The sequence below is a fragment of the Bufo bufo genome, chromosome 9 (genome assembly GCF_905171765.1).
Source record: "Bufo bufo chromosome 9, aBufBuf1.1, whole genome shotgun sequence".
Classification (NCBI taxonomy): Eukaryota; Metazoa; Chordata; class Amphibia; order Anura; family Bufonidae; genus Bufo; species Bufo bufo.
Window position 1 is genome coordinate 103544899 of NC_053397.1, and position 19682 is coordinate 103564580.

At 44.4% G+C, this 19682-nt stretch overlaps 1 protein-coding gene across 1 annotated transcript in view; it reads right to left on the reverse strand.

Annotated features, from left to right (window-relative positions):
• Positions 1–4258: 4258 nt before the first annotated feature.
• The window catches only part of LOC120979705 (influenza virus NS1A binding protein), a 68456-nt gene continuing 53032 nt past the window's right edge, over positions 4259–19682 (reverse strand). Inside the window, exons 9-15 of the mRNA XM_040408640.1 lie at positions 18129–18255; positions 10930–11154; positions 10723–10844; positions 10401–10527; positions 10182–10313; positions 7523–7696; positions 4259–5263 (exon numbers count right to left, since the gene is read on the reverse strand). Of these exons, the coding sequence (XP_040264574.1) occupies positions 5010–5263; positions 7523–7696; positions 10182–10313; positions 10401–10527; positions 10723–10844; positions 10930–11154; positions 18129–18255 (1161 nt within the window). The 3' untranslated portion in view covers positions 4259–5009. The remainder of the gene's footprint in view (positions 5264–7522; positions 7697–10181; positions 10314–10400; positions 10528–10722; positions 10845–10929; positions 11155–18128; positions 18256–19682) is intronic.

Genomic DNA, 19682 nt, shown 5'->3' on the forward strand with positions numbered 1-19682 from the left:
AGGGGGGCACGCACATGGCCAGCAGCGAATCCAGTGAGAGTGCCGTGTTCCACCTATGTAAGGGGGTCGTGCACATGGCCAGCATTGTATCCGGAGAAACTGCAGTAGGCCGCCAAAGAAAGGGGGATCATGCACAAGGCCAACCCGCAGTTAGGGAGAGTGCAGTATCCCGCCCAGGAGGGGGGTCCTGCACATGGCAGGCACCATAACTGGAGAGGGTGACGAATGTTGCCTACAGAAAAAACATGCACCTTGACCAGCGCCGTAGCGCGGAGAGGGCAAAAAAACCCCCAGAAGGGGAAAAAAGAACCTGGCAGCGCCGCAGCCGGGGAGCGTGACACCATGCCGCCTATGGAAGGGGGGCATGTATACAGGCAGCACTCTGAGATGAGGCTGCAGCGTCCTGCGCAGCCCACAAGTCATATATATAATAAATATTTTTTTTTTTTTTTTTTTTTTTTTTAAACACAGTCTCACTGAGGCAGATGCCACCTACAGGGCACAGATCCACCCATACAGGCCCATCCTCTGTGGGCGGGGGAACCTCCAGGCGGGAAAAATTCGCGCCTGGAGAAGTTCCAGCCCCCTCCAACAGAGGCCTGAATTTTTGCGGCCTAGTAGGCCGTGAAGCTGGGGCCTAAATTTTTAGCGGCGCCCGGCGAACCGGGGCCGCACAGTATTTAAAGTAGCGGCCGGGCCTACGGAGCGGTACATACCGGCCGCGGGTGCCCACCCCGCGGGCCGGAAGAGCCGGGGCCTAAATTTTTAGCGGCGCCCGGCGAACCGGGGCCGCACAGTATTTAAAGTAGCGGCCGGGCCTACGGAGCGGCACATACCGGCCGCGGGTGCCCACCCCGCGAGCCGGGGACCCGGACAGAGCGGGATCGTCTTGAAGTGGAACACAAGACTTCGGCGCCCGGCCGACCGGAAGGTTCCGACGGTCGGCCGGGGCTGTTGAAGCGCTCCTTTGCAGGCCGCGGTGCCCACCCAGGTGTCCGGAAGTCAGGACCCTGCACCCGGCAGCCATTTTACCCCTGGAGCGGGCCCTTGGCCTAGAACAGCGCTCCATATGATTTCACCCCTGCCGGCAGCTACAACCACCTTTCCCCTGGACCGGTGCCCGTGAGAGCAGGGAGGGTCAGTGGCAGCAAGGCGCGGGCCCTCTGGCCCTGAAGTAGTGGCCGGTAAGAGGGAGGGGGACCCCGAGACCGGGTCTGTGAGGGTGGGACGCCTGCATGACCCCTCCGTCAGGGGCAGCTAGGTGCGGACCTCCGCAGCTCCCTAGGCATTCCTCTTGTAGGAACAAGGGTGCCAATGTCCTGGAGGCCAGGAGAGAGGGAGCAGATGTCGACCTGCGGCAGCCCAGGGCCAGCCTAGGTCTAGCAGGGACAGAAGGGTCCATAGGCCCAGGTAAGGGTCAGGCACGCAGGAGACCGAGGGGGGGGGGGGGGGCCGGGGGGCTGGAGAAGCCAATCTCTCACCATAGCCGTCTTCACCCTCGGTCCGTTCCAGCAGGGTCGCCCCTTCAGCTACTGGCACCGTAGTGGCAGGACGCCGGGGGAGGGACTTGGCGTGCGGGCGACCCTTGCGCTGGCGGGATGCAGGGGAGCTGGGCTGCCCTGGTCCACCTTGCCTTCTGTGGGGGAGGCAGCAGTGCGGGTGACCGGCACTGGCGCAGCTCAACCCCGGGAGAACAGAGAGGTCTAGTGCGTCTCTGTTATCCCTGATGATCTGGAACAAAAAGAAAATAAAACAAAGTAAAAATCTAAAATTGAAACAAGGAGAAACCAGCCCTGCAGAGCAGGGAGTGTCTTGCCTCCTTGGACACTAAGCAAAAACTGGCAGTCTCTCTTTCCAGGCTGAGGGTATAGCTGTGGAGGAGGGGCTTAACAGTCTTCACTTAGTGTCACGCCTCCTAGGGAGATGAGCTATACCCAAGGTCTTCTGTGTCCCCCAAGGAAATTGGGCGAGAAATCTTTTTTGCATCGCCGCTTCCCAAGACCCATTTTTTTATGGAGTTGTGTAAGGGCTTGTAGTTTTCATTGGTATAATTTTTAAGTACATTCTCACTTTATAGTCCCAGAAGGGGACTATAAACAGACATTTTGATTGCTTTTAAAATACAATCTCTATTGTGCATTGCATTTTAATGTTAGTGCTTTACTGACATTGACCAGCAGGCTGCGCCAGTGAGCACAGCCTGCTGGAAAATACTCAAGGCTGGCTTGGGGCCTATACAGGACCCCAGCCAGCCTTTAGACACATCGGCACCCGGCGATCGCATTGGCGGGGTGCCGATGGGAGACAGAGGGAGTCTGCTCCCTCTGTGAACGCTTTATATGCGACGGGCGTCATTGCCTGGAACATGTAAAGGGTTAAACTGCCCGGATCAGCATGCTTGCTGGTCCGGGCAGTTCGAGCAGGAGCAAGGCTGCCATGTGAGAGCAGAGTCCCCGCTGCACTTTTTTTTTTATTGCGGCCTGGCCTAAGGCCACTTAGTAACCTTTGTAAAAAGGCATATTGGTGGTCACTAAGGGGTTAAAAATATTTCATAGAAACAGTTTATAGCATAAATAAAACAATATAAAACATATATAAAAGTGCAAGATGTAGAGCAACACAATACAGGCCTAATTTCATCTTCATGGACGACAATGCGCCAGCTCATTGAGGTTTCATTAGGGAATGGCTTCTGGAAACTGGCTTACCTCAAATGGAGTGGCCTGCACTTTCTCCAGAACTGAATCCCATTGAAAACCTATGGGATCAGATGAGTTGCCGTGTAGAGGCTCGTAACTCTGTACCCCAGAACCTCAATGACCCGAGGGCCGCCCTTCAAGAATAGTAAGATGTCATGCCTTATAAGACAATAAGTCGACTTGTGGACAGCATGAGACATCGTTTTCATTGAAATTTTTGTGGGGGTATACCCACCACGGTTGTTGGCTTTTGTTTCAATAAATAGTTTGAGATGAGAAAATCACCACTGCATGCTTCTACTTAAATGCCCTACTTTCATCATATACTATCACTGTAGCGTTATTTTTTTTATTTTTTTGTTTTCAATAATTTCGTGTATGTGTCCACTTTGATTTTGTTGGCAGCAGATATAAACATCCACTTTTACTTTATTTTGTACTTGTATATCTCTGTGGTTGTCACTCTTGTTTATAAACTGTTCAATTATAATAATTTGTTGAAAATAATGACCATTTAAGTGAACGCTGCATGCATTGCTGTTACTCACTGTGCCCCTCTGATACCTAGCTGTATCGCTGGGTGATTATCTAGCTAAAATCAGTAGGTTAGCTGGTTGCTGAGAAGTTATTGTTGCCATGTACACAGACCTCCACTTTGTTCCTGTTCGTACCTTGCAGTGCGTTCTCTGTCCTTGCAGTGCACTTGCGCCACCTCGCGGCTTAGGATTGGATAGGATTGCGATCCTAAGTATGTCTGACAGCCGAGTACTTACTGGAGTCTGCGGCGTTCGGGTTCTTCTACTTAGTGTGCAAAATAGTTTTAATGATCTTTTCTTTACAAAATTGAATGGGAAGAATAGGACAGGATATGACGCGTTTTGGGGACCTGTCCCCCTCTTCAGTAGCAATGTCAGTCTGTGGGTTATCACTAGGGATTCACATAAAACTTTGTTCCAATACTGAACGGAGCAGGAGCTCTGTAATGTATTAGAAAGAATGTATTGGTTCCGATGAGCTGAAGTTATTGCTTCTCGATCCGGCAGAGAATCTCAAAACCAGAGAAAAACGCTTCCGTTTTGTCCCCATTCACTTTTAATGGGGACAAAACGGAACAGACCGGATCGGAGTGCACCAGAATGCATTCGGTTATAGTTTGTTGTGTTCCCATGCAAGGCACAGGGTTTGTGTGTGTGGTATGGGAACCTGAACATCACCAAAAACCATGTAAGTCAATGGTGGCAGATTGTTATTTTTCATGTCTGAAAAAAAAAACAGATCTAGCGCCCACTGACTTGCAATGGTTTTAGTGCTGGATCCGGTATGTTCATTTTTGATATAACATAACTGGATCCATTCTGAACAGACGCAGCCGGTTGTATTATTCAAATAGATGCGTTTTACTGTGGTTTTGAAATCCCAGGTCAGATCTCAAAACCGGACAGCAATAACGCACATGTGAAAGTAGCCTTAGACAACACTAAGAATGTTTTGCAGCAATGTTGTACCCAAGTTTCCAAATTCCTTCATAATTACCCATTATAAAATAAGCAATATTTTGTTGATTCAATTGTCCATTTTATTCAAGAACCATGTACATTAAGCAGCGATAGAAAAGTTATTCATATTACAGAACATACAGAAATTGTTTGGCTTTTAAGACACAAATCAATATTTGCAAATAAACCTGCTTGATTTTACACATTTCAAGACACTTGCTGTGTTCCAGAAAATATTTCATCTCAAAAAAGCTGCCAAGGAATAGCCTATTTTACTAAAACAGTGGAAATATTCTTGACAAACCACCCCACAAGTCTACAGAACAAATGATGCATTATTAAATACACAGTATCTAAAGTATAGAATGAAAAAGAAATTCTCTCCTTCAGCATAGTTACTTCTGCTTTTCATTTCAAGTTTACAAAAATGAATAAAAAGGCAATCTGAGAATATGGTTTGGCATCCTGCACTTTAAAGGTTGCAGTCTTGCATGAGATTTAATAAGGCTCTTTAAGCACATTCTGTACTGAGGGAAACTATTTGCATACAGTTAAAAAACATCAAATGTTAGAAATTTTGTTCAGAAAATTCACTCTACATTTCAGTGCAAGAGAAAGATGAAAAATATACAAAAAAAACTAACAAAAAAAACACTACCTCAAGGAGGCTGGAAATTCTTTAAAATTCCTCATTGACAATCACATGAGGAAACAAATCTCCAACCGAAATAAAGTATTTACAATCCAAATGTACACTACCCAACTGCTGGTGTAAGATGACAAAATGTGAGCTAAAAATCTACATCTACGTTCTCTATGATCTGCACATTTTGGTATATGGGCTCCATTCATCTAAAGTGGCGTTATAAACTTCAACGGTGTTCAGAAATTCATTTCCATCAAATCCACCAGCAGCAAATATATAATTTCCGACAGCTACTACACCAGCATTGCTTCTTGGAGACGACATGCTTGCCACCATTTTCCACTCATTTTTGGCAGGGTCATAGGATTCCACGCAGCTTAGAGCATGAGAGCCATCAAACCCACCCCCTACATAAAGTTTACCTGTTGAGGGAAAACAAATTATTAGAATGTACATAGAGGTGAAAGTGGCCGTAACCGCAATGCAGTCTCAAAACGTGCTACGCCCAGAGGGCTATGGGCTTTAGAAAGGTTTATTAACCCTTAGGATAATGGAGGTTTTTTCGTTTTTGTGGTTTTATTTTTCTTCCCTACCTTCCTTGAGCCATAACATTTTTATTATTCCATTCACACAGCTGTATGAGAGCTTGGTTTTTGCGGGACAAGTTGTACTTTTTAATGCCACAATTTAATATGGCATACAATGTAGTGGGGAAAAAAATTCAAATGGGTTGAAATTGGGGAAAAAAACAGCCCTTCATTATCTGGGTCAATACGATTACAACGATACCATATATGTATAGGTTTTTATGTCTAAATAGTGTAAAAGTAAAAAATAAAATTTAAACTGAGCTGTCTGGCGGCTCACTTTTTGTGGGACAATATGTAGGTTTTTATTTGGAGTGTATGACTTTTTGATCACATTTAATAAAAAAAAATTTGGGTAAGAGAAGCAATGAAAAAATGGCAAATTGGCAATTTTGACCCTTTTTTCCGTTATGCGATTCACTGTAATGGAAAATAATTTTTATATTTTAACCCATAGGATACCAGCGCCGTATACGTACGGCGCTGGGAACTGGGTCAGAAATCCCAGGGCTGTACATCTACGGTGGACTAATCAGGCGGGGGCAGGAGCTGCGCCCGTCCGATCAGCTGCAGGGGTCCGGCAGTCACTGATAGCCAAACCCCTGCTGTATGCGCCAGCGTTGGTCAAAACCCAGATGCTGGCGCATTAAACCTTGCTGACTGCGGCACCCTGATGCGTCCGCGTGTGTAACCGGTCCCTGCGCTGCTGTGACGGGGACCCAATGGCTTGGATGGCAGCCCAATGCCTTCCTTAGGCATCATGGCTGTCAGCCTTTGAGATTCAGCCCCCTGGATCTCACAGGCAAGCAAGCTGTAAGTTTATTACTCAGTGTAATACACTTACTTCTATATTGTAACACATTGGCTGTATCGACTGGCTCCAAAAAAAAATAAAAAAAATCACATGATCCATCCCGCCAGGTGAACGCCATAAAAAAAATAAACAGTGCCAAAACAGCCATTTTCTGGTCACCTTGCCTCACAAAAAGTAACACCAAGCGATAAAAAAGGCGTAATTAGTCCAAAATGGTACCAGTCATCTGACCCTGCAAAAAAATGGAGACCCTACCTAAGACAATCGCCTAAAAATGTTTTAAAAAATATGGCTCTCAGCAAATAAGTATAAACTGCAAGAGTGATTACAAACAGTGCTACAGATAATGGGTAATTGATTGTGCATTGTAATCTGTAGCACTGTTTGTAATCAGACTTGCACTTTATATATTCTTCTACTTCAGTTGGAGCAGTATGAATTAGTACCTTTGTGCCCCCACCCTCTGGTTGATGTCGCTTTTTCCCTGCAATTGTTTTGTTATTTATTCTATTTTATCAAATAAAATACAATATTGATTTCATGCGGTCTGGTAGTTCTTTTATAGGCATTTGTATTTAATCTTACCATAGGCATGCGGGTAATTGATTGTAAATAATAGTTATTTTGCGGTATTGTGCCTTTTGTTTAATGGGATTAATTTCTTAATGTTTGCCTGCCATCTGCTGCTTCAATACCCTTGGTCTCTTCAGCGAGACCTAGTACATTGAATTCAATTACCGGCATCCTCATTGGCTGCAGAGGATGCCGGTAAGAAGCGCTTCTGGGTTTTTCACCTTTTAGACGCCGTGATCTCACTTGATCACGGCACCTAAAGGCTTTAATGACCGCGATCGGCATTATTGGCGGTCGTGGTAATTAGCTGCGCATCTCTGCTGTTTGAAACAGAGGAGACCCGCCGGCCATGACACCTGCTGAACGTGCGTGCGGACGCCATGTTCAACCATCACTCCAGCAGCGTACATGTATGGCGCTGGTAACGAAGGAGTTAAGGATTGACTGGTTTGGATAAACCCCTAGTACAAGAAGGTGAACCATGTTCCTGCATGGATGTACCCAAGTACACAAGGCAGTTTTATTTTAATAGCATAATGGTGAAAAGACAACTGATTAGGTGTGTTCTACCCTGTTAAAGATTCACCATTATAAGGCCACGTTTGCGTCCTGGATGGAAATACTACTGAACTAAACTGGAAAACAAATACACCAAGTGGACAGATCTAATCAAAGATATCTTTCTGTAAGAAAAGTAAACATCTTACCATTGAAAACTGCAACTCCTGCACCACGGCGAGCTACATTCATGGGCGCAACTAACGTCCAAGTGTCATTTTCGGGATTATAGCGCTCTACTGAATTCAAACAGTTCCAGGATTCAGCTCCTCCAATGATGTACATATGATTGTCAAGCTCACAAACAGCAGACTGATGTCTTCCTGCAAGGGAGAGGGGGAAAAAAATATAAAACTGTTAAAGCTATTAACCCATTCAAATCTATCCTCAGAAAGAATGCAATTGGATTTCATTACCAAGGAAGAAATTTGGGCACTGATAACCACAACAAACTCCATAGACACACCATTAATATTTCTTAGGGTGTCTACATTTGTTGTACATAGTGAGAAGGCTACAGGTGCATATATTAGACATTTAACCCTTAATGCCCAGCCCGTTTTCGGAAGTACTGACCAAGCTATTTCTTTCATGGTTTCATTTTTTTTTTCATCTATGTAGCTGTATGGGGGAATATTTTTTGTGAGACAAGTTGTAGTTTTTAAATGGTGTCATTTTGGGGTACACATAACTTACTGATTAACTTTTATTAACTCTTTCTGGGAGGGGAATAGGAAAATGTAGCAAGGCCTCATGTAGTAAGGCCTCATGCACACGACCGTTGTGTGCATCCGTGGCCGTTCCGTTTTCCGTGATTTTCTGCGGACCCATTGACTTTCAATGGGTCCGTTGAAAACTCGGAAAATGCACAGTTCATCCGCGGCCGTGATCCGTGTTTCCTGTCAGTCAAAAAAATATGATCTGTCCTATTTTTTGGACGGACAACGGTTCACGGACCCATTCAAGTTAATGGGTCCGTGAAAAAACACGGATGCACACAAGATTGGCATCCGCGTCCGTGATCCGTAGGCTACTTTCACACAGACGGATCCGCAGATCCGTCTGCATAAAAGCTTTTTCAGAGCTGAGTTTTCACTTTGTGAAAACTCAGATCCAACAGTATATTCTAACACAGAGGCGTTCCCATAGTGATGTTAGAATATACTACGAACTGTGTACATGACTGCCCCCTGCTGCCTGGCAGCACCAGATCTCTTACAGGGGGCTGTGATCCGCACAATTAACCCCTCAGGTGCCGGACCTGAGGGGTTAATTGTGCGTATCATAGTCCCCTGTAAGAGATCGGGTGCTGCCAGGCAGGAGGGGGCACCCCCCCCTCCCTCCCCAGTTTTAAATTCATTGGAGGCCAGTGTGCCCCCCCCTGTATTTAACTCATTGGTGGCCAGCGCGGCCCCCCTTCCCTCCCCTGTATTACTGTACATTCATTGGTGGCCAGTGGGCCCCCCTCCTAATTAAAACCCCCCCCCCCCCCCCCTATCATTGGTGGCAGCGGAGAGTTCCGATCGGAGTCCCAGTTTAAATCGCTGGGGCTCCGATCGGTAACCATGGCAACCAGGACGCTACTGCATTCCTGGTTGCCATGGTTACTTAGCAATTTTTAGAAGCATTATACTTACCTTACTGGTAAGTGACAGGTCTGTGCTATGAGCAATGCGCCGCACAGACCTTTCACTTACCAATAGGAGGAGCGCCCGGCCGGCCACAGACAGCGAAGGTAAGTATAATGCTTCTAAAATTGCTAACTAACCATGGCAACAAGGACTGCAGTAGCGTCCTGGTTGCCATGGTTACCGATCGGGAGTCCCAGCGAGGGGGGGCCCGCACTGACCACCAATGAGTTAAATACAGGTGAGGGAGGGAGGGGGGGCACACTGGCCACCAATAAATGTACAGTAATACAGGGGAGGGAGGGGGGAGCCGCACTGGCCACCAATGAATTTAAAACTGGGGAGGGAGGGGGGTGTGCCCCCTCCTGCCTGGCAGCACCTGATCTCTTACTATGATACACATCTGAGGGTTTAATTGTGCGGATCACAGCCTCCTGTAAGAGATCGGGTGCTGCCAGGCAGCAGGGGGCAGTCATGTACACAGTTTGTAGTATATTCTAACTTGAAGAGTCCCCATCACTATGGGAACGCCTCTGTGTTAGAATATACTGTCGGATATAAGTTTAAGATCTAACAAATCCGATGGTATATTCTAACATAAGAGGCGTTCCCATGGTGATGGGGACGCTTCAAGTTAAAATATACCATCGGATTGGAGAAAACTCCGATCCGATGGTATAATAGGGACTCCTGACTTTACATTGAAAGTCAATGGGGACAGATCCGTTTGCAATTGCACCATATTGTGTCAACGTCAAATGGATCCGTCCCTATTGACTTGCATTGTAAGTCAGGACGGATCCGTTTGGCTCCGCACGGCCAGGCGGACACCAAAACGACTTTCATTCGGTCACGGATCATGGAACAACGGAAATCCGTTTTGCGGACCGCAAAAAAAAAAAAAACACGTCCGTGTGCATGAGGCCTTATACACATTCACTGTCCGACTTCACACCTAGTATTCAAAAAACCTGCATTTTTCGGCAACATGATGAGCATTCCATCAGATCTGAAATTCCACGGCAAGTTCATTTTTCTGTGGAATTTTTTCTGCCATTTGTGGGAGTTTTGAAAATCCCATTCACATGTATTTTGCTGCAGAATCCCCAAAGGCATATACACAGAAGGGGGATCATCTTGACATGGCCAAACTGTATAGACATACAACCAAGATACTTACGGATATTTAGGGGAGCACAACTTGCCCATGACTTTGTTAAAGGATCAAACAGATCACAGTTTTTGAGTCCCTTCTGACCATAAGGATCCGAGCCTCCAACAATATACAATTTTCCATTGAGGGGACAAACTCCTAAAAACAAATAAAAGGTTTTCAGTTTTGTTACTAGTGAACTTGCTAACAGGTTTTACAGATATGAAACCAAAGACAATGGACTACCTGCATTGCAACGATTTGTTCTGAGCTCTGGAACAGATGCCCATGTGTTGGCTTTAGGGTCATACTTTTCTCCACAGCTTAGATCATCAGAATGACCATTTGATCCCCCAACAACATACAGATCACCCTGCAGAGTTGACAACAACTGTATCAAATCATGTTTTTTGCTGAAAGCAATCTCAGGGCTTTATCAAATCAAACTGCTGTCTGCCCTGCTCAAATGCCTTAAGTAATTCAGAACCCTTCTTGTAGACTAAGGCTGGGTCCACACATCACGTATTTTGCCATGGATTACAAATATATAGATTCAATTTGACCGTACCATCAAAACTGCCATTTGAAATCGAGCTCTAGGTGTTTGTATAGGAGACAAAAAGGTCCATGTGTCATTGTCTGGATCATAACATTCCACTGTACGCAAGCATTCTTCTCGATTATAGCCACCTATGGGGGAGGGGGATAAGAATTTTATTGCTATGTACAACCCACATTAACAGGGGGAAAAAAAATAAAAATTCACATCACCTACCTGCTGCTATGAGCTTCCCATTTAATTCAGCTGTTCCCAGCCCTGACCGGGCATAATGCATAGGTGACATTGCTTTGTCATTGGAGTCATCTGGTGGGATTTCAAGACTTAGACTCTTCATTAATCGAGGAGTACTTGACGGCGAGCTCAATGGAGTACTGCGGCCATGCAGAAAGATGACACAAAGTGTGCTATTGAGCACAGCCAGACATAAGTAGGTTTTTTCTGAAAGATGAAAAATGTTTAGGTCCCATTCTTGCAGTTGACCCAGGAGCAAGGTTACCGAGTACTGGCCACGTTTTCTTGATCATTTTCTACAGATACCCCATTATTCCCATTCAGACAGTTCTCCCACCGGCCTCTGCTTCCTGGTCCCTCTTAACATGCAGGAACTGACTGCTAAGCCAATCATTCACTGAGGTGGGTCAGCACTGTGGCAAGCAATTGCCAGAGTAGTCATTACCTGCATGATGAGGGGGGCAGGAAGAAGAGACCAACAGGGGTTCAGTAAGATAGGCAACTTATTTTATAACATTCAGTATTTTTTTATTTGAATCAGTTGCTCAACACGTTTCAATACATACACTTCCACTTTTATGCCTCAAGCCTCATTCACACGTCAGTGTTTTCCCATCAGTGATGGTGAGCCAAAACCAAGATTGGAGACTCCAGAGACATAAGGTATAAGGGGAAGATCAGCACCTGTTCTGTGTTTGTTTAGATTTAGAGCCTCACTTCGTTTTGGCTAAAAAAAAAAAAAATCCCTGACCGAACATTGGTCAGTGATTTCCATCAGTGATTTCCATCAGTGATTTAGAGCCAAAACTAGGTACAGCTCTATGCAAACAGGTGCAAATCTTTCCCTTATACCTTAAAGGCTGTATTATACCAACAGATTATCTGACCAATATCTATCCAATCAGACCAATAGTGTGTATAACAAAAGATCTGTGTGTTTAAATGGTCGTTTGACCAATGATTGGTCAGAAATCTGTCAGATAATTTGTTGGTGTAATACAGCCCTAAGTCTTTGTAGGCTCCACTCCTGGTTTTGGCTCACAAATTACCAAAGTGGGTGCAATAATATAATTAATAAAAATATATATATATATATATACACACACACATACATATATACATACATACACACATACATACATATATATACACATTATATATACACACACACACAGTACAGACCAAAAGTTTGGACACACCTTCTCATTCAAAGAGTTTTCTTTATTTTCATGACTATGAAGGCATCAAAACTATGAATTAAACACATGTGGAATTATATACATAACAAACAAGTGTGAAACAACTGAAAATATGTCATATTCTAGGTTCTTCAAAGTAGCCACCTTTTGCTTTGATTACTGCTTTGCACACTCTTGGCATTCTCTTGATGAGCTTCAAGAGGTAGTCCCCTGAAATGGTCTTCCAACAGTCTTGAAGGAGTTCCCAGAGATGCTTAGCACTTGTTGGCCCTTTTGCCTTCACTCTGCGGTCCAGCTCACCCCAAACCATCTCGATTGGGTTCAGGTCCGGTGACTGTGGAGGCCAGGTCATCTGGCGCAGCACCCCATCACTCTCCTTCATGGTCAAATAGCCCTTACTTTTAAAGTTTTCCCAATTTTTCAGCTGACTGACCTTAATTTCTTAAAGTAATGATGGCCACTCGTTTTTCTTTACTTAGAATTTGTATTATGGCAATAAAAAAGCAGCTAACAGTCTATTCAGTAGGACTATCAGCTGTGTATTCACCTGACTTCTCAACGCAACTGATGGTCCCAACCCCATTTATAAGGCAAGAAATCCCACTTATTAAACCTGACAGGGCACACCTGTGAAGTGAAAACCATTTCAGGGGACTACCTCTTGAAGCTCATCAAGAGAATGCCAAGAGTGTGCAAAGCAGTAATCAAAGCAAAGGTTGGCTACTTTGAAGAACCTAGAATATGACATATTTTCAGTTGTTTCACACTTGTTTGTTATGTATATAATTCCACATGTGTTAATACATAGTTTTGATGCCTTCAGTGTGAATCTACAATTTTCATAGTCATGAAAATAAAGAAAAATCTTTGAATGAGGTGTGTCCAAACTTTTGGTCTGTACTGTATATATTTATTATTATATATTTTTTTGAGTATCTCTTCATACTCAATATCTGATCAACTAAGGGAGGGAATATACGAGCCGTCATGGTGGATTCAAGGAAACAGAATTATCGGTAAATCAAATTACGGTTTTCAATTTCATCCACCATGACGGCTACACATGAGAACTACCAGATTACTTGCCGAGGGGGGGGGGCAAAAGCTTGCAGAACTTTCTGGCCAAAGGCCAGGTCTGTAGAAGCAGAGACATCTATACGATAATGCTTTATGAATGTATTTATACTTGACCAGGTAGCAGCTCCACAAATCCAGTCAAGGAAAACGTCAGCTTTTTTCCGCCCAAGAAGACGCCATTGCCCTAGTGGAATGGGCTCTAACGTTAGCGGGACTACTAAGACCCACCATTGAGTAACAGCAGGATATCGTGGTTTTAATCCAACGACCAATGGAGGCCCTGCGAACTGAATAAGGAGGTTGTCGTCCTTCTTAAATTCTTTAGTAGCTGTCAGGTACTGGATAATTGTATCATATGTCAAGGAGCTGGAACTGTACTTCAGTTGAATTTTGTGGGTCTGTAGAAAAGGAAGGTAGGATGATTTCCTGATCTCTATGGAAATTTGAGACCACTTTTGGAAGAAAACCCAGATCTAATCTCAGTACTATTCTGTTCGGAAAAATTGAAATGTCGGTTTCTCGGCAGAAGGGGGCCTGAATTTCTCCCAGGAGTCTAGCTGATGTTATAGCTATTAAAAATGCTGCTTTAAATAAAAGGTGTTAAATTGAAATGTCCGATAAAGGAGTAAATGGAGACTTCATTAGTCATCTCATGACAAAGTTTAAATCCCACTGAGGAACCCTTGGGGTTAGAGATGGTCTTAGTTTGGAGGCAGCTCTTATAAAATCTTTTTATCCATCTATGGTTGGCTTAGTCCATGTCATAGAAAGCCCCCAAAGGTGGAGACCTAGGCCTTTAGCGTACTAGGTCTAAGGCCGATATCCAACCCCCTCTGGAGAAAATCTAAAATTTTCTGGATACATGGGGGTGACCTATTCAGGGAGACCTCCCCTAGCCAACTACAGTATCTTTTTCAGATTTTGAGATATATAGCCGAAGTGACTTTCTTCCTGCTAGATTATAAAGTAGTAAATGACTTCTTTCTTCCGACAGCCCTTTACTTTTTAAGATTTCGCTTTCATGATCCAGACTGATAGCTTGAACAGGCTGGGGTCCTGATGAAGAATTGGGCCCTGCGATAGAATGTCCTTCTGAAATGGTATTTTCCACGGTTCTTCCACAGCCATCTCCTTTAGGATGGAGAACCAGCTAGGGGACCACTAGTATCACTGTTACTGGGTCAGTTAAAATCTTCTGCGAGACCCAAGGGATTAGGGCCCAGGGAGGAAAGGCTTTTGCGAGGTTCCAAGTCCACCTGACAGAGCGTCGACAGCCCATGGTTCTTCTCTGGGATTTAAAGGGTTTCTGTCATGAGAAATAACGTTATGTAGCTGACTGACATTAGCACATCGCTAGTGTCAGCAGTACATAACGGTAACAGTATGCTTTATAACTCCCTGCCTGCTGCCGTTCTCTTAAAATAAAGACTTTTAAAATATGCTAATGAGCCTCTAGGTGCTATTAGGGCGTTGCTTCGGTCTACGCACCCTTTGGCATGCCCAGGTCCAGTTGATTGACTTTCGAGTTCTCCTCAGTGTCCCGTAAACCCCACGCATGCGCCGTCCTGTTTAGTATTCAGCGCAGGCGCAGTGAGTGAAGGATGCGCTCCTGCCGCCGGCTTCCTTACTGCGCCGAATACTAAAAGGGCCGGCGCAGGCGTGGGGTTTACAGGACACTGAGGAGAACTCGAAAGTCAATCAACTGGACCTGGGTGTGAAAAAAGGGTGCATAGACCGAGCCTCTAGGTCAGGGGTGCCCAACGTTTCCTGGTTGGGGGCCACATTGCCAGACTGAACCCATGACGAGGGCCGAAATTAAAATTTAAAGGTGTATTAACAACTGAAATATTGTACTTATGGCATATTGAACACACATTATTATATACCATTAATGTCTAGTTACACTTCCAGGACTCTCATCTAAATGGGAGAAATACATGAAAAATACATGTGAGCAGCCACAAGTCCTAGACATACATGTCTGTTACCAGATGGTTGGGGGCCACACAGAATGGTATCAAGGGCCGCATGTGGCCCCCGGGCTGCAGGTTGTGCACCCCTGCTCTAGGTGCTGAAACAATGCCCTAATAGCACCTAGAGGCTCATTAGCATATTTTAAAAAAGTCTTTATTTTAAGAGAACGGCAGCAGGCAGGGAGTTATAAAGCATACTGTTACCGTTATGTACTGCTGACATTAGCACATCGGTCTTTTAGATCGATGGATGTCATATGCTCCTTTTTTGACTAGGGGAATTATTGATGAAATTGACTCCATTTTGAATTTTCTGTAGGTTAGAGATTTGTTTAGCCCTTTTAGGTTTATAATAGTATGGGAAGATCCGTCGGGTTTTTGGACTAAAAATAACTTTGAATAAAATCCCCTTCCCCTTTCTGGTTTGGGAACTTCTAATACCATGCCTGATTTTTTCAAGTCTAGCACTCCCTGCCAATTTTTTGCTAACACGTTCTGACTGTGGGATGTTATTTGAAATCTTTTTGGAGGGGTTGAGGAAAATTCTATCCCGTAGCCATTTTTTACGATGTCTAAGGCCCAAGGATTCTGGGTTACGTCTTTCCACGGAGATAGAAAATTTCTCATCCTTCCTCCTACCCTGGCGTCATTGTTTTGCGGTTTGTTTGTTCTGAGGATTAAGGAGGAACCCTCTGCCTTTTCCCCCTTTCTGATAGCTCCATCGCCCTGATTTTCCCTTTCCCCTATAGGATCTTGATTGAGAGCTAAAGGGACAAAAAAGGTCTCTTGCTCTCTTCTGGGAACCCTTTTTTCCTGTCAGCAGCCTTCTCTAGGATTGCATCTAGAACTGGCCCAAAAACATTCGCCAGAAAACGCAATAGAGCACAGTTTAGCTTTGGAGGTCCTGTCATCCCCTCCAAGACTTTACCTAAAGTGCCCTTCTCGCCAAATTTGATAGTGCTGCATCATTAGCAGCAAATCTGACCGATTCTGCGGCGGGATCAGCCAGAAAAGAGCATCTACCTTCCTCTCCATTGGTTCCTTTAGTTGTGACGAATCCTCAAATGACAGGGAAGTTTTTTTTGACAACTTTTGCCACCTGAACGTCAATCGTTGGGGTCCCATTTTTTTAAATTTATTTCAGCCTGATCTAACAACCACCCGTTTTTAAACTCTAGAGACTCCCAGTCTTCTTTCTGGATCAGTCCACTCATCCAGAATCATGTCTTTAATATTTTCGTTTACAGGAAAAACTTGGGATTTTTTTCGCTCTAAGTCCCCCAAACATATCATCCTGAGCTGATCGGGGCTTTTGAACATCTTCAATGCCCATAATAGCTCTCACAGCCCCCAGAAAATCCTCAATATCCTCAGAAGAAAAGTAACATTTATTTTCATCTTCCACGATTTCCCACTCAGACAATAAATCATCTTCTATATTTTGTCTAGAGGTGGAAGCCTCCTCATCCATGTCCTCTGCATCAGAGGAGCATGGAACCGACATTTTGGATTTTTTGGCAGGAGGCATAGGAGGGACAGACTTGAGGGAAGCCAAAGAGGATTTTATTTCACTTTGAATCATAGATTTAACTTCCATGAGGATCATAGATTTAACTTCCATGAGGATAGATGGCATCAGATATTTTAAAAACACATGAAATATGCAAGGTCACAGATATTTTCCCCACAGGGGAACTCACGATAGGAGTAGCCGAGGGTGGGTCTGCGGTATCCATCTGGCTTGCAGGGACATCAAGGGCTGACATTATATCGCCGGAGCAGGAAACACAGTAGAGGCAGCAGCAGGTCGAATTCACCGCCTCTTTTTCACCCAGCACGGCGTCCACCGATAACAGTGTTTGCGCGCGCTCTCCACAATGATCCTAGGCTCCGCCCCCTCCGGCAAGGATGGGAACAGAGCGTAGACTGCGGCGCGTATGAGGGACGGCGTGCAGTGTTCTCTTTTTCCGGTCTGCTTCCTCACAGAAGGGAAACCTTGTGTTATGGAGTGAAAACAGGCCCCTGCTGTTCAGGGACGAGAATCTACTCCTGTATATAATGTCCTCTGCCCAGCTTTAGTAGGAACCGCAGGAGGGCAGAGGGGAAGGAGGACAAGAAGTAACCCTCTCTTCTTAAAAGGTATCTAAAAAAATAAAATTGGCATAAAATCACCACCTCCCATCGGGAGGTCTCTCTGTGAGGTGCTCCATAGGAACAGGAAACACTGAAGGTGAGAGTGGGTGGTGGCCTTTAAAACTTCCTGCCCCTATAGAGGTCAATCTCATGTGTAGCCGTCATGGTGGATGAAATGGAAAACGTACATAAATCCACACTATCACACTTTTTTGTTGTGGATTTTCTGTTTATGTAAACCCCAATCAAGTCAATGGGGAAAACCACTCTACATAAAGGTGCGGAACCACACAGACCATTGACATGCTGTGGTTCTGAAAATCGGGACAGCAGGTAAATTTTTGCATGAAAGAAAACAAAAAAAGCAAAGTGTACATGTGATTTGTCAAACCTCATTCACTGTGCAGGTACGGTATTATGCTATGGTTTCTGCATGAAAATCAGCATGGGAAAAAAAATATATAACGTAATCTGCAATGTGTGCAGCTTTGAAAACAGAAATTATACACACATGTTCATGCAGATTTTTGTGCATTTCTGCACAAAAAACTGCATGCGTTTTTTTTTCCGTTTTTTGTTGCAGTTTTGTCAAATTTCACTTCAAAGGGTGAAATCCACGCAATAAAAACAAACAAAAAACTTAATCAAACAAAATCTGGTGAAAAAAAGCACATAATCTGCAACGGTTTGACATAACACAAACCCTTTAGTCTTTGGGAAGTTACATAACTTCTCCCTGGGGTAAAAATCTATTTCTTAAAGCTACAGGAGATTGTGAACTGGTAAATTTAACACTTACTTGACTTCTTATCTGAAGCAATTATTTTCCATTCATGCTTAGGGCTTTGCGCTGGAAAACCTGATGGTGAAAGGGTCCCAGAACTACTGCTGCTCAGGTGCCTGTTACTCTCACGAGGAGATTTTTTCTACAAAAAAATAAAATTAAAAAATATTGAATATCCAAGCTGCACAGGAAAAAAAAAAAATCACCCTATATAGACTCCCTGATCACCCCCGTCATTGATCACCTTCCTGTAAGGCTCCATTCAGACATCCGTATGTGTTTTGCGGATCCGCAAGACACGGACACCGGCAATGTGCTTTACGAATTTTGCGGATCCGCACATTGCCAGAACTATATAGAAAATGCCTTTTCTTGTCTGCAATTGAGGACAATAGGACATGTCCGATATTTTTGTGGAACGGAAGTGCGGACCCGGAAGTGCAGATCCGCAATTCCGAATCCGAGCGGGACAAAGTCTGTCCCCATAGAAATGAATGGGCCCGCAATTCCATTCCGCAAAATTCAGAACAGAATTGCGGACGTGTGAATGGAGCTTAAAAGGTCCCTTATCACCGCCAGTTAGTTAGCCACTTGTTAGGTAGTTAGCGCCCACCGCACCGCAGTCACTGATTAGTCGCTAATTAGCGTCATCGCTGTCGCTAATCAGCACTAGTACTATATAGTATCTGTAAGTGATCAAGACTGATCGCATTCAGATCTATATCAGTACATTAGGGTCACCTTAGGCTCTACAAAAAACGCAGTGTTCGCCCGATCAGGCCTGATCTTGTGCGCACACTTGCGTTCAGTCCGCCCCACCGCAGTGACAGAAAATGTTTTTTTTTCTGATCACTGCAAAAACACCAAAATCGCTGCGGCGCTATAAAGATCACTTTGAGCTTTTTGGATCTTTATTAGCGATCGCAGCTTTTTTTTTTTTGCACATTTTTTCATCCACATTGATCGATGCGAATGAAGAAATCTGTGCCGTTCATTTTTTCTTTCAGCCCAGAGGCTGAACGAAAAACATAAAATAGCAGAAACTTCTAATGCTGGCCATACATGGAATGATTGCGGAGACCCTCAAATGCCAGGGCAGTACAAACACCCCACAAATGACCCCATTTTGGAAAGAAGACACCCCAAGGTATTCGCTGAGGAGCATATTGAGTCCATGAAAGATTGAACATTTTGTCACAAGTTAGCGGAAAGGGAGACTGAGAAAAAACAAAAACAAAAGAAATAACTCCATTTCCGCTAACTTGTGCCAAAAAAATAAAAAATCTATGAACTCGCCATGCCCCTCACGGAATACCTTGGGGTGTCTTCCTTCTAAAATGGGGTCACTTGTGGGATATTTATACTGCCCTGGAATTTTAGGGGCCCTAAAGCGTGAGAAGTCTGGAATCCAAATGCCTAAAAATGCCCTCCTAAAAAGGTACTCAGACTTTCGGCCCCTTTGAGCATCTTGGCTGCAAAAAAGTGTCACACGTGGTATCGCCGTACTCGGGAGAAGTAGGGCAATGTGTTTCGGGGTGTATTTTTACATATACCCATGCTGGGTGAGAG